General features: G+C 35.9%; 1 protein-coding gene across 3 annotated transcripts in view; it reads right to left on the bottom strand.

Moving 5' to 3' along the window:
- Positions 1-16,298, bottom strand: part of TLL1 (tolloid like 1) — a 336,773-nt gene that overhangs the window by 100,633 nt on the left and 219,842 nt on the right. For all 3 annotated transcript variants that reach the window (XM_070474697.1, XM_070474695.1, XM_070474696.1), the window contains exons 13-15: positions 5,645-5,840; positions 3,801-3,926; positions 2,063-2,223 (exon numbers count right to left, since the gene is read on the bottom strand). In XM_070474697.1, coding sequence (XP_070330798.1) covers positions 2,063-2,223; positions 3,801-3,926; positions 5,645-5,840 — 483 coding nt within the window. The remainder of the gene's footprint in view (positions 1-2,062; positions 2,224-3,800; positions 3,927-5,644; positions 5,841-16,298) is intronic.

The raw sequence follows: 16,298 nt of genomic DNA, 5'->3' as shown, positions 1-16,298 counted from the left end.
AAGCTAACTATTCTCAAACCTTGAGTTAACCAGTACATTTTTTCTTATGGAAATGTTTGTCTTAAGCTATGTTAATGTACCCCAGACTGTGTCTTCAAGTTGGTTCAGCCAAATGGCTCAGAACCTACTTGACAAACCAGTCTGTTATACTCAGATATTGTTCCCCTAATCTATGTAAACAAAACTATTTGTATGGTAATCTGCCAAGATTCAAGTCAATCGTTTTATGGCCTGGGATGAATCATCTGGTGCCAAGATTATCCCAAATTGCATCTTATGGATGAGGGGCCTGGTGCCATTCTGAGTTTTAAGACATTCCTTTCTTTTCATTAAGACTGCTAGTGACTATATAACATCCAGCTGAAGACTAGCAGGTAGGGCGGTACTCTTTCTGCCCCCTTCTGATGCCTATGTCAGAAGCTTTCTCTATCTCCTTTATACTTTAATAAAACTTTAGTACACAAAAGCTCTGAGTGATCCAGCCTCATCTCTGGCCCCGGATTGAATTCTTCTCCTCCAGAGGCCAAGAATCCTGCGTCTTATTGTTCAGCAACAACCTTTCAATATTACCCAGGAGTACTGGTGGCTCAGTTAGTAAGGAATCTGCCTGCAATGTGGCAGACCCAGGTTCAGTCTCTGGTGGGGGGAGGATCCCCTGGAGAAGGAAATGACAACACATTTCAGTATTCTTGCCTGGGAAATCCCAAGGACAGAAGAACCTCGTGGCTTACAGTCCACGGGGTCACAAAGAGTCGGACACAACTGAACGACTAAACCACCACAGATACATTATATTTCTGTTCTCCACTTATTTGCAATTGTTCAACAAATATACATCAAAGACAAAACACATTTTATGAGTGAATTTTATCATACTTTTGAATCTTAATTCATTTTAAATTGGGGTTCCCTGGTAGCTTAGCTGCAATTCAGGAGACCCTGGTTCAATTCCTGGGTTGGGAAGATCCTCTGGAGAAGGGATAGGCTATCCATGCCAGTATTCTTACGCTTCCCTGGTAGCTCAACTGGTAAAGAATCTGCCTGTGATGTGGGAGACCTGGGTTTGATCCCTGGATTGGGAAGGTCCTCTGGAGAAAGGAAACGGCTATCCACTCCAGTATTCTGACCTGAAGAATTCCACAGGCCGAATAGTTCATGGGGTGGCAAAGAGTTGGGCACAACTGAGCAACTTTACTTTTACTTTTTCATTTTAAAATAAACTTTTTCATTTTAAAATAAATAAAAAGTTTCCGGGATAAAAGATGTGGAAGTTAGAAAGAGAAAAGGAAACTAAGTACAAAAGCTCAAATGAAACAAACTTTTGTTACATTTTCTCTGGACTTAAAACAATATTGACCTGTCATACAAGACACAGTTCTAAAAGCTGTCATTTCTAGGGCTAACATTCTATTTGAATTTGGGGCTTGTGTACTAGCACATAGGAATTTTAAAGCAAATGATTTCACTTGTTTAAAAGTGATCACCTAACAGAAAACTGGACTTTTACTATGTTAGACTATAAAGGTAAAGAAAGGAACGATAGGGTCAACCAGATGCATCTTTTATTGAGGTTAAAAATTCATCTTTGTGAATCATAAGCATATTCATAATGCAAAACTAGTTATATAATGAAAATATACCCATTTCCACTAGTGAAATATACCAGGTTCTTTCAAAAAGAAACTTTTGTTGTGATTCAACAAGCGAATTTTGGTTTGTTTTTTCTAGAAAAGTCTATGTGTCATGACCACAATGTTTTAATAGTACTTTAAAAAATTAGGAAAATGCTGGGGATTAATATTCAATCTCCTAGAGACAGTCTAAATCATCCAGTGTCAACAGGAATTATAAGCAGTTGCAGAAATGAGAAATAGAGCAAAAAAAGACTAGAGTATCTATACTATCATACTTGTTTCTTTTCTTCCTCCCTACCTCTTTCCTGCCCTCCCTGCTTCCCTCCTTTCTTTCCTTCTTTCTTTCCTTTCTCCTTTCTTTTTTAGTTTCCAGATCACCACTGGGGATTCCTAAACATTTTATAAAGACATATTTATTATTCACTTACTTCATTGCCCTCCAATTCAAAAAACTCAAACTTCATAGAAATTTTGTACTGTGTTGGTGCGACCACTTGCCATATACAGTGTTTGTTGGGAGGGTACTCCTTGGGCCATCCTGGAGTGGTTATGGTGCCATTCAGCTTCGTGAGAAGTCCACCACAAGCCGCTGGAAAGAAAGAAAAAGGAAAGTTTCTCCTAATAAATCTATCCCCTTCTTAGCAGCTTTCCACCAATAATCAAACATCTCAGCATTAAATTTCAACCATCTTCTGAATTTTTCAAAATCTAGAAAACTGCAGTCTTTAGTACAACAATTTGAATCATCTATTTCTATTTATAAGTGTTATTTTGCAGGTTTGGAGCCAAGAAACTGGTGGCTGAACTACAAGAAGGTGATGGCTGAACTACAGCATTTTAGGTCCTTTTAAAGTTGGCCAAGCAATATAAAGAAAACTGGGTGTCAGTTTTCTTATCTTTTAAATGGATATAATAATATCTATACCATATGATTGCTGTAAGAATTCATAAAAAGATACATGCAAAGAACAATACAGCCTATTGTAGTAAGACCAAAATCAATTGCTTATTTCCCCAAACTCTTTTGTTTTTTTTTTCCAAGACAAGAAACTCTTAGGAAGAGTTAGTTGAGCTAGCAGGCAAGGTAAACTATAGTAAATAGAGCATATTTGTTATTCCCAAAACTCCATTTAACAACTGGCTTTCTTTCCCTTTTGGGTGATCTATTTAAAAGAGGTACTACAAGAAGATCAAGCCAGTCAATTATAAAGGAAATCAACCCTGAATATTCATTGGAAGGACTGATGCTGAAGCTGAAGTTCCAATACTTTGGCCACCTGATGCAAAGAGCTGACTCATTGGAAAAGACCCTGATGCTGGGAAAGATTGGGGGCAAGAGGAGAAGGGGATGACAGAAGATGAGGTGGTTGGAGGGCATCACTGACTCAATGGACATGAGTTTGAGCAAACTCAAACAGGAGACAGTGAAGGACAGGGAAGCCTGGTGTGTTGCAGTTTGTGGGGTTGCAAGGAGTCTGGCATGACTGAGCAACTGAACAACAACAACTATGTATGCTACCTCTCATTCTTACTGATAGTGAGATTAGGAAAATTAGAGTATTTGAAAGCAAGTTAAGTGAAAGGAAGGACTTTCCTCATAGCTCCGTTGGTAAAGAATCTGCCTGCAATGAAGGAGACCTGGTTTCGATTCCTGGGTTGGGAAGATCCCCTGAAGAAGGAAATGGCAACCCAATCCAGTGTTCTTGCTTGGAGAATCCCATGGACAGAGGAGCCTGGCAGGCTACAGTCCATGGGATTGCAAGAGTCAGACACAACATAGCGACTAAACCACTACCATTGGTAGTGGTTTCTTTAATCACCTTTGTGTGTATATGTTTATATATGTGTATCTGTGTATGTACGTTAACCAATATTATCATATTTATACATATATTTTTAAAGCTACCTGTACTTTCAGGTTTACCATATTGGTAAATTTCTAAAGTGTAAAAATATTTACGTTAGGAGTCACATAGAAATAACCACATAACTTTCTTTTTATCTTGTATGCAATATCCTCTGTTTTAAAGACATTTTATTTTCTTTGTAACTGTGTCTATTTTATTCTTGCTTAAGGGAGGCAGAAAGAAAGACAATGAGATTGCATGAAAGAAAGGCAAGGGTAGGGTTTCAGGCAGGGAACACCATGTGCAAATCCAGCCCCACCTTCGCAGGTCCTTCTGTCGGGTCCCAGCTCATAGCCGGGCTCACAGGAGCACTGGTAGCTGCCCAGCGTGTTCAGGCAGTGCTGCTCACAGCCGCCACGGTCAGGCTTGGCACACTCATCTTCCTCTACAAAAGGGGCAACAATTAGAGAACTATTTTGTTTTTATATACTAATCTGCAAAATTTTTTGAAAATGTGATGTTTAGTAGTTTTGAATGAAACTGAAACAATTGATTTCTTCAACAAAATAACAGGAAAAATTTGCAAACCCTTGCTGGATGACATATAAGAATCCATGTCACTGCAATCTAAAAATTGTGTGAGAATCAGAAGGACTGGGCCAACTGATGATCACCTTACCTCAGACATGGCATGTGTTTTTTTCTGAATTTAAAGTTAAAGGAGATTACTAAGACGTAGAGATTACTGAAAGAACATGAATTCATCTGTTCATTTCATAGTACAGTTTGCTAGGTAGCCTGAAAAATGCTTTTAAAGAAATAACATTATTAATAAATAAATTATGGTGGCAAAAAATTAAAAAGGAAAAAAACTAAGAAAATTTCTAGACCTCTTTAAATTTAAAACATTCAGTATTTTTTATATAGAGATTTTGATTCAGAAAGTATCAATTCCATATTTTATAAACATTATGTTAATTATATGTGGTAACATAAAAAATATATACAAAATGGACATGTGAAACATATATATTATTCTAAAAAAACATGTATGACAAGGTACTCCATAATCTCACTCTTTAGGAATAACCTACTCAGAAAACAGCAAAAAATATTCTCTGGAGAAACTGGATATCATCCAATACTGCCCATTTTGATAACCAAATACAAACATCACATAGTATTTTATATAGTATTTTATATCACATAGACTTATAATATGTTTCTTATACTATAAAATATAACATGTGGAGAAGATTTAAAATATGTAAATTAATATTTTAATGAATACTTTGAATACATATACCCTAAGTGCCAAGGTTCTCTGCCTTTCAACTCGAATGGTGAATAATACTCAGGGGAAATCAATTTGCTCTTTGAATAACAAAAAATGTCTAGATATTCTTCACACTTTGACATACACAAATGAATTCATCAATTATTCTTTAAAATGTATCACAGAGGAAATTTATTTTCTCTATTAAAAGAATTTTATTCTACAATAACACAGTTAACCTAAATGTCTCTGAATTTTCAAGAAGCAAATCTGATGACATTATTTACACTGAAACAGCTTTCTTTTTACCCTACAAATATACATCATGCTTGGGACATTAAAATAAAATATGATTATACAATTCAAAAAAATTAAAGATAATCAGTAATAATTCTTTGTCTTTTAAGGGATCAGAATATTCTACTAAGGAGGCCATACATTATTTGTAATGTGGTAGAATGCTACTCTCTAAGGGATAGCGTGAAAAGTGCTGCCACCTGGAAATAAATTGATGAAATATATGTCAATAATCCTCTTCTGGTTATAAACTCTTTGCTGATTACATTGCAAATATTTCCTCTTATCTGAATATCACTTTCTGGATTTTGCTATTTTGACTGTTTCCTAAAAAACAGACAATAGAAAATTTAATGGATTTCCTATCCTGTGCTACAAATCTCCAGATTTTAGTTTTCTTTCTTTTTTTTTTTAACCAGTAAACTTCTCCATCAAAAACCATTAAAGTTTTGATATCTTTATGAAGACTGCATACTTCAATATTACATTACTCTATTTCTTCCCTGACTCAAAGCTAAATACATTTACTACATAATACTACATTTATCCTTGACAAAGAGAAGCTTACATTTTAAATGATTCCAAATTACCTTTAAAAAAATTGGCAGCAAACCCTGCCTTGTTCACAGTTCCATCAGAAACAAACTTCATCCACAAGGTATTGGAGGTAGATCTGATATCTTCAGGCTTATCGTAACCACAAAAACGTCCTATCAAAGGACTACTTTCATTGGTTCCATCTCGAACTTCTAGGTAGTCATAGGCACAATTGTCATGTCTTTCAATCTGTAATGGTAAAAATATGTGATCTATCTCATTAATAGGCAAAACAATTTCTATAAAAAGAGCATTATGTATTCTCAGTGCCATGGTACTAACTAACATGGCCATATAAAAAATTATTTATACAAAAGAGAGAATTTCTGATGAATGGTGCATGGTAATATCACACTGTCCATGAATAAAGGGTGTATTAATCTGGTAAAGACAGAGAGAGAAAATATCTATGAAAAAGTGCATCCACATCCATTAGGATCATAGAAGTTAGCTGCCTTTTAAAATGGAATAAAAATACAAGTAGTAACTCTTTGGAAAACAGAATTTTTAAAATTCCAGATTTAAAATTATCATTAGAAGGCTGGGCTAGATATCCTATAAGCAATGCATAATTTGTTCTGAAACAAGCAATAATTATAATAATTGCTCATAGCTGATCAACAAAACCATTATTTTATCAATAGGCTGAATTTTATTTTATTGACAAATGTTGCAGAGTTTCAGGTTATACATATCTTTCTGAAGGAACATGTGATAATATGAGATTACAATTCTTCTTAGTCTATGAAATCCTCTATGCATAGTTAGCATAGCTGTGAGCGAGATGACTCCACTATGGGACTAGCACTAGCTGCCCTCTCAGAGTCACAGGGCTTGGTAATGAGCCCTTTTACCCCAAACCTTTCCTTGCAGGCTGTGCATCCTGGATAATCTCTTTCCTAAACAACTAAATGCAAATATTAGCTCAGACTATTGGCCTATAAGGAGCTTCCCAGGTGGCTCAGTGTTAAAGAATCCGCCTGCCAAGCAGAAGATGCAGGTTCAGTTAATAGGTAGGGAAGATCCCCTGGAGAAGGAAATGGCAACCCACTCCAGTATTCTCGCTGGGAAATACCATGAACAGAGCCTGGTGGACTGCAGACTACGGGGTCGCAAAGAGTCAGACACAACTTAGTGACACCACCAGCAGAGCAGCATTGGCCTTTATAAAGGAGCGACGTTTGTGAACCTTTGTCTCAGCCCTAAACTACTAAAAAAGTCTACAAATTGTTTAATAAATTATAAGACAATTTCTAAATAAATTCTTGCTTCTACATTTTTCATAGAAAATGACTAACCCCAAAATCTTAGTAGCACCAACCACTTATTGAGTATTTGAAGCTGGAAAGCTCAGTCATCTATGATTAATAAACCATGAAAAGTATCACATCTTTTCAACCATCATTCAACATACATTTCACTAATTTATGGAATTCTCCTATCACAAAACAAACATCAGGGAACACGTTCATTCCATGAACTACAATGTGTATGCATGAAACTGGTGGTAGAGTTGGTTGAAGAAGTAATTTCCCGATTTTTCAACACATTAACAGTGATAGTTAATGCATGTCAATGATATACATGATATACACGATTGTCTTCACATTCGGCAGCATGAGGACAAACAGAAAAAAACATATTTTGAAGCAGATTTGGTTAGAACTAGGTACTGCATTTGCTGCTTCCCTTTTCCCGATCATAAATCAGGATCATTCATTTCCCCATTAAATGCGCAACGCCTGGCTCTGTGCTGGGCACTCTTCTCACTCGGTACGCATAGTATGTGTGATACACTTCTCACTGCTTAGAGAGCATCATTTGTCAAAGTAACAGAGGCTTGCTCTCCTGCAAATTATCCTGGTGGGCAGAGAGCAAAGGAACAATAAACAAGGTAAATCATAATCATAAAGTATTAGAAAGTAATATATTTTATAGAAAAACACAAAGTGAAAGAAGATAGGAAGCATGAAAAGTGGGGGTGGGGTGAGTGAAAGTTGTGATTTTAAATTATACTATCAGTAGGTGCTCACTAGGATTCATAATTACAGATTTTTCCCTAAAACTGTACCCTCTTTGTGTGTGGAATTGTGGGAAAGAATTGGAAAATATTTAACATTAAAAATGTCTCACTTTTAAAGTATACTTTTGGGACAGTAGCTATTAAATAGGAAGGTGAGGGAGAGCTAGCAGCTGAGCGAGAAGTGAATTAGTCACCAGAGGTGACAAGGCTATCTGACCAGGCATGACATATCTTCTTCTCTCAGTCTTTAACACACTCTCTTCAAAATCAGAATTCTCTATAAATATGAGGACACTTCCAGATGGTCAAAGGCTGTTCTTTAGCAAGGGGACATATAAACTCATATTGGAAACTCTCAAGGTATATAGCTTGTTAAAAGAATAAGTGAAACTGAGCAATAACAAAACTGTAGGGAAAATAACCAAAGGTCTCAGCAGGCCAACCTATCTTTCCCCACTTGAGGACACAGAATGAACTGCTTGCAACTCATGAATCATTTTGGAAATGGAGGAAAAGTTTATATCAGAAGAGGAAAGGGAGTGAGAACACAATGAAGAAAGAAGCTGCCTGCCATAGAAAGTCAATTACTAGAAAAAAATCATATTGTTTCATATTAGAAGTCCCACCAGAGGTAAAAAAAAAAAAATAGGCTAATTTAAAAGTGTTTGGGTATTTAATTACACTATGAAGAAAATGAAATAGACAATACTGAAAACAAGTTATACTTCACCAATGATTAAAAAGAAATAGGATAATGCATATTTCCCTGTATATAAAACCCACTTTGTTCCTTTAACAGTTACACAAAAGGTCTCTAAATTTGTAGCATATTCACTAGTTATACTTAGCAAAAATTTTAAATATTTTATATGATGTGAAGTTGCTCAGTCGTGTATGACTCTTTGCGATCTGTGGATTGAGCCTACCAGGCTCCTCCATCCATGGAATTTTCCAGGCAAGAATACTGGAGTGAGTTGCCATTTCCTAATCCAGGGGATCTTCCCAACCCAGGGATGGAACCCAGGTCTCCTGCATTGCAGGCAGACTCTTTACCATCTGAGCCACCAGGGAAATTCATTTTTATATGATTTACAAAGTGTAAGTATCTCATGGGTAAAATGCATGAAAATGATCAATGTTAGGATTGATTCTACCAGTACTTATTTATGAATTACATGTTACTTACATATTAAGTATCATGCACCTGGTATCTTGGGTAAAACAATAGAAATATAAACTATAGTCTCACATAGCCAATGCCACAGTTGTTGACCCAGATAGCTCAACTGTGACCTCCATGATTTTTGTTTACGTATTTTTCTAGGCTAATTACATTAATCCTAATGCAATATCAGCACAATAAATCTATTTTATTGGTGTTAATTATAATCAATATCTCTTTAACTACATCTGCAAAGCAGTAATGATGGTGAGCACAAATGAGGATTTGAGTTATTTTACTTATGTTATTTGTATCACAGTTTTAGAGAATTATGGTGGTAGTTTAGTCACTAAATTGTGTCCTGACTCTTGTCACCCCATGTACTGTAGCCCTCCAGACTCCTCTGTCTATGGGGTTCTCCAGGCAAGAATACTGGAGCAGGTTGCCATTTCCTTCTCCAGTATAGAGAATAGATAGAAATAGATATGTTTAAAGCTAAAAAGTAGATAAGTTCATTGATGTTACATTGTATTAGGTATAACGGGAAAAAGAACACCAAAGTCAATAATTCACAAAGACAAAAAAAGAAAAAGTTTCTTCTTTCTTTGAAGCATGGACATAGTTCACAGATCTGGAATCTGAATGCAAAGTCATGCACAATTACACATGTAGCAAATGCAATGATGATACTGACCTATTATAGACTTTAATGTAGTCAGAGCACAAACCATATAGGAGTGTGGCAAGTTTATCTTAAAGTAAACAGTAACACAGTAAATATATGTATATATATAAAACAATAAAAGTGATATTAAGCTCTGAAGATTTTTTTAGAAAACTGACATATAAATGTTACTGGAAATAGATCCAAATACACAAAGAAGGAAGAACAGTACAAAGCTTAGGCAGAAGAGATGGATATTACATTTCATTACTAAGTGGAGGGTCCATGTCTTTACTGGTATGTTAGAGAAGAAGCATCGAAAAGCTAAGTTCTTTTATTTAGCAAGATCTTTCATTGGAAGGACTGATGCTGAAGCTGAAACTCCAATACTTTGGACACCTCATGCGAAGAGCTGACTCATTGGAAAAGACCCTGATGCTGGGAGGGATTGGGGGCAGGAGGAGAAGGGGACAACAGAGGATGAGATGGCTGGATGGCATCACCGACTCGATGGGCATGAGTTTGAATAAACTCCGGGAGTTGGTGATGGACAGGGAGGCCTGGCATGCTGCGATTCATGGGGTCGCAAAGAGTCAGACATGACTGAGTGATCAATTAAATATAATTTAAAGTAGCCAGCTTCTCATTCTAACACCACCAGCCAGCACAGAGCTTTGTGGTCAGCGATGCGGGGGAGCTCTGAGACTGAAGGAATGCTAAACCTGGAGCAAGATATCAGGCCCGGGCTTCAGGGCCATTCGCCCACTTTGCTCTCATTTTATAATCAAACTTCCAAATAAATTTGACATTCCAAAAACATCTACTGCAATATCTAGTTATTTGTAAAAACCTCTGAAAAGTCCAAATTTTCCAGGGAATAGTTTTAGTGAAATCTTTCCCATATTCCTTGAAAAATTGAAAATAAAATTACCATGTGATTCATCAATTCCACTTTCAGGTATACATTTGGAAAATTGAAAGCAGGGTCTTGGAGAGATATTTGTGCATCCATGTTCATAGCAGCATTATCCATAATAGCCAAGGGCTGAACACAATCCAAATATCCATCAGAGGATGAATGGAAAAGCAAACTGTGGACTATACATACAGTGGGATATTAGCCTTGAAAAGGAAGGAAATCCTCTCATGTGCTATAGCATAGATGAAACTTGAGGATATTATAGTTAATGAAATTTTAAAAAGTCACACAAAATTCAAATATTGTATGATTTCACTTACACGAATAGTCAAATTCACAGAGACATAAAGCAACAGTGATTGTCCAGGGCTAGGGGGAGCATGGATGTAGAATTGCTGTTTGCTGGGTAAACAGCTGCAGTTTTGAAGCATTAAAAGAGTTCTAGAGGTTGATTACACAATGTGAATGTACTTAACACTACTGCGTCATACATATGTTATGTCTATTTTACCATAATAAGTCTTCAGTGAATGGTAGGACATAATTTCAAAATATAATGAATACTATCACTACATAAATGGTTAAACTTTTATAGTTCATCTAACTTAAAATTGTATACACTTGGAACAATTTTAAGTCATTAATGTTGCTTTAGGGGAAGATTTTAAAGAAAAGTATAACTAACAAAAACAGTCAAGATTAGCATGTATTATTAAAAATAAATTAATTTTAATAATGCAAAAAATATAGTAAAGTCATGATAAAGCTATAACAAAAGGAACTTTAAATAAAAAGGAAAAATGTTTAACAGGATGGTTATCTTAAAATATACTGTCATGTTTAATATTTTATTAATTAATATTATTTTTATTAGTACTTCTCCAAGGGATCTTCCTGACCAACACTGAAGGACTGAACCTGGGTCCCCTGCATTGCAGGCAGATTCTTTACTGCCTGAACCATCAGGGAATCCCTATTACTATTTATACTATAAAGTACTGAAGTGAAGTGAAGTGAAGTCGCTTAGTCATGTCGACTCTTTGCGATTCCATGAACTGTAGCCTACCAGGATCCTCAGTCCATGGGATTCTCCAGGCAAGAGTACTGGAGTGGGTGGCCATTTCCTTCTCCAGGGGATCTTCCCGACCCAGGGATCGAACCCGGGTGTCCCACATTGTAGGCAGACGCTTTACCGTCTGAGCTACCAGGGAAGCCCTTACCAGGGAAGTACCAATTAAGTACTATTAGTAAGTAATGCATATTGTCAACTAAAAATTGTCACTTGCTATTGGCACTTGTCATCTACCTCTACAAGGATTAAATCATATGCTGCTGCAGCTTCTTATTTTCAACACTCCCTGAAAGGAGTTCAGGGTGGAGAGTAGAAACGAGTTACTCTGTGCTTGAGGCGGGAGTAGGATGGTGGAGAACTAGCAAAGACACATCTTCAAATAGTTAGATGTTTTCAGGAATTGATTTTACAAGCCCAATTCTTCTATCTCCCCATATCTAGAAAGGCACTAAAATCCTTCATGGTGATGACTATTGCTCCTGACTAGCAAAAGCTTCACGAGACTAGTAGGAACCCTCTGGATAATTGTGCGCTTGATTGCATGCATTCTCCCTTCACCAAAATAACATCTATGCTGACCTTTCCCCCTTGCTTCTTTGGAACAGTCTCTCTCACAGTCTGCAGTCCTCATTTTGCCCCAAATAAAACTAGCTCACAGCTGTCACATTGTGCATATTTTTAAGCAGACAATTTTGAACTATAGTGGAGAAAAAACAAACATGATCAGCTATGTGGAAATCAAAACTATAAGGTGTGGTTAGGTTTGATTTCATATGATTCAGGTTTTTCAGTGCTGCCATTTGATTTCTTTTCCTCATGACACAATAATTTTTAACTCACTCATAAATTTAGCAAAGATTCATCGAAAACCTATAATGGCCAGATAATAAATATACACTTGATAGTATATAAACAGTGATGGATAAACAGACATGTACCTGACTGATAGACATTTATTGATTAAAAAATACAAATGTACAAATGACAATAGTTATGAAGGGAAAGAATTTAATGCCGTGAGAGAATATATATGCTTCATTTTGCTAGCAAGACAAAATGGGTGTGTGAGTGCCAGGCCATGAAACTGCACTATTAATCACGGTGCTACCAATTAAGAATTGTGTGACCTTGGGCAGGTTTATTTAATCTAATCTTTCAAAGTAGACTGATAGTCTAAAGTATTCAATAAAATTATAGAGAGGTACTTAATTCTCTTTGATAATTATTAAACAAAACATTGGTTAGGGAAGGCTATTATCTACTCCAGTATTCTGGCCTGGAGAATTCCAGGGACTGTCTAGGCCATAGGGTTGCAAACAGTCAGACATGACTGAGAGACTTTCACTTTCACCAATACTTTAATATATTAGTAGCCAAAAAGCCAAAGAAATAGTTCAGGGCAAGCATTAAAATGTTAACTAATTAAGATCTCCTTGTTTTGGCTTCCAACTTCACTCACAAAGATGAGCCTACTTAATTTAAACTAACATAAAATATTTAAAGGAATTAAAGGATTACTCTTAACTGGGTAATTCATAAAGTACAGTTGACCCTTGAACAATGTAGGAGTTAGTGGTGTCAACCTAGTGCAGTTGAAAAACTGGAATGGCAATCTCTGCCTCAAAAATGAAAGGACTGATAAATGACTCACTGAAGAGAAAGAGGCGGAGGCAGTTTGGAGGTATTAGCCATTTAAATCCTAGTTTTTTGACTTTACATGTTTGACATCTAATCAAACACAAACTGCATATAAGTTGATAACTGTAGTTCAGACCTGTGTTGTTCAGGTCAACTGTGCCAAGATTAAAAAAAACAAAAACAAAAAACCTTTTGTATGGGGTTTAGAAAGTTGCTAGTAAGAATGAGGAAAACTATTACACACTATGGTTTTCAGAAGCAAGGTAGAACCAAATCAGAATGTATAGAAACCTGACAAGTGTCGCAAGTGTAATCCCACATAAATAAATGTATGAGGGATTTTAATTAAGCATAAGTAACCTCTGGATTTGTTTCATTTACTTTCTGCTTTATTGACATTTCTTTGAAGTTGCATTATAGTCTCCCCAACTTTTTCTCTTATGTATTTCTGCATACTGAAAGTGCCCTGGTGAAATAGTGGTATCGAGCCTGCTTTACCAACACTACTGTTGAAAAGAAGACGTGTTCTTCAAAATGATTTTAGACACTATTTACATTCATGTACAAATTCATTTCATACTGGTCTTAGGATCAATGTATTAGTAACTGCTAGAGAAGAAAATTGTACCAAAGGGTATGATTGCAGATATATTAGGACTCTTACTACCGCCCATATAGCATCCTTTCCTGCTCAAACATACCTGAAATTCATTAACAAAAGCACTTGTTCAGATTTCTTTCTGTACTTACAATTAAAATCTAAGGAGCACTAGAAGAGGTGAATATTCATGACATAAACTCACAGAAAGGCATAAATAATGAACAGCCAGAAAGTTCTTTATAGTAGACTGCAACAGAACTAGCTTATCTTAAGGGCCCTTTCATCTGAAAGGGGAGAGAGTAACACAGGGAATAAAAAGTTACAAAAATAGAAAGTGTTTCAAAAAAATCAAAGACTGGTATCAGTAAATAAAAATGGTTTTGTCAGAAAAAGATGTGAAACACTAAGAAACAGTAAAGACCATTTTAAAATTGTACATTTTCAATATAAAATGTATAAACTGCATATTGAAAATATATAAATATACAAATAAACAAATATATATAATATATAAATATATATTTGCTTATAAATGCATGAACAAAATAAATCCACTTAAACAGATAACTTACTAACTGAAACAAACCATCTAATGACCATTAGACCAAATTAAAAGTATATACAGTCAGTTCTCAGTGTTCACCGTAGTTGAGCTCAGCTAAGTCGCTGAAAACACTGAGTTAGCGAATATTGATTCAGAGCTCCTGGGGAAATACAGGGTTAGGTCCTTGAGAGGTTCTGGTCACAAAATTTTTGTAAACAAATCAGTATTTAGCCTTGCTTTATGTGTGTTTCTGTTTAAAGTCACCTTCACAGATATTCCAATACATTAACACTGAACTCAGGACCATGTGCTATAACACATGCCTTAAAAGTCTAACACAAAGATTTTCTCCATGAGGCATATGGACAGTAGTGTTTGATACAACTTTAAGCAGAGTAGTGCTTGATATAACTCATATTGTAAGAGTATCATCCTGGTGGTTGTGTGGGTATCAGGATATGTAAGGCAAAAGTAGAGACGTGAAGAACTTACCCAGTTACAAAGCAAGCGGCAATGATCAGAGCAGTGGCGGCAAAAAGGTAAATGTGAAGTGATCATGCATATAGGATGTCTTGAATACAAAGACAATGGAATATGCTGATGAATTGGCCTTGGAGTTTAAGAGAAAGAGTGGAATCCGAAATATTCCTTGAGTAAATAGTGACATGGAGAATCCTCAGTGACTCAGTGGTAAAGAATCTACCTGCAATCAAGGAAATGCAGGGTTGATCCCTAGGTGAGAAAGATCCCCTGGAGAAGGAAATGGCAATCCACTCCAGTGTTCTTGTCTAGGCAATCCCAGGGACAGAGGAGTCCATGCATTTGCAAAGCGGTTGAATGTGACTTGGTGAGTAAATGACAACAGCAGAATAGTGACATGCTCAAATGTTAAATATTGAAATAGGGAAGACTGAAGATGATTGTATTGGTGTGAGTAAGACTAAACAACCAAAGATGGTGTTACTCAAAGATAAGAGACCTACTAGACAATCAATTATGCCCAGTGTATAAATAAAGGAGGAACAAACATAAGGAAATAAAGAAAAATGAAGAAAGGACAGGGAACTGGTGATAACAAATAAAAGATACTATCAAACAAGCTATTATATGACATGACCTTACTTCAGTTTCAAAACATAGTAACAACTTATTCATCCACTTAATCAACAAGGGTTTAGTAAATGACTACCCTGTGTCAAGCATGCTTCTAAGTGCCTGAGGTATAAATATTTCCTATTTGTCCATACATTATCCTATTTTTGGAGAATGCCACTCTTACTACGTTGATATATCGAAACAAACAAAAAAAGAAACAGAAAACCCAAAAATTGCGAACCAGCTAAGCCAGCAATTTCTGCGTCTCAGTTTTTAGATGCATCAAATGAAGGTATTTGCTAACATCACTTTTGTAATAGAAGTTTTTATATTTTATAAAATTTTATAAAACATATATAAATTTTATATTTTATAGAATTTTATAAAACACTGAAGTATTGTTGGAAGACAGTTCTCAATGTTTTCCATAGCACAAAATATGGGGTCATATCTAATGGGGTCATTAGATAATTTTTCAGTGAACCAGTTGTTTCGCTCTAAAAAGTGGGTGAATCCTAAACAATTTTAGTACTCTTTACAACAAAGTAATCTATTTCAATAATGTCTTCAATCCAATAAAAATTTAAAATTTTAATGTGAATCAAATAATCTCAGAACCAAGGCTTCCAAAAATGCAAAGTGGTCAGGGGCATAAACATCTTGATCAAAGGAGAAAAGAGAATTTTTTCATGATTAAAAAGAAATATGCTAAAAATTAAAGGTACAAGCAAAGGGGTAGAGAAGAACCAAAACATATGATATGGAGATTGCAGGTGAGGGAAAGACACGCTCTGGGTTTTCGAGTAAACCCTGCATTCCCCTGGGGTTCCTGCTTTGGGGACTGAGACACCTCACATCACCAATTCAGTGGCAAGTATATCTTGACAGTAAGTGGGGTTCTCGGCAGACTTCTGATCACTCAGACACAG

This window comes from Odocoileus virginianus, chromosome 12 (assembly GCF_023699985.2).
Source record: "Odocoileus virginianus isolate 20LAN1187 ecotype Illinois chromosome 12, Ovbor_1.2, whole genome shotgun sequence".
NCBI classification, from domain to species: domain Eukaryota; kingdom Metazoa; phylum Chordata; class Mammalia; order Artiodactyla; family Cervidae; genus Odocoileus; species Odocoileus virginianus.
Note: the sequence above shows the minus strand (reverse complement) of the source record. Positions and strands in the feature narration are given on the sequence as shown.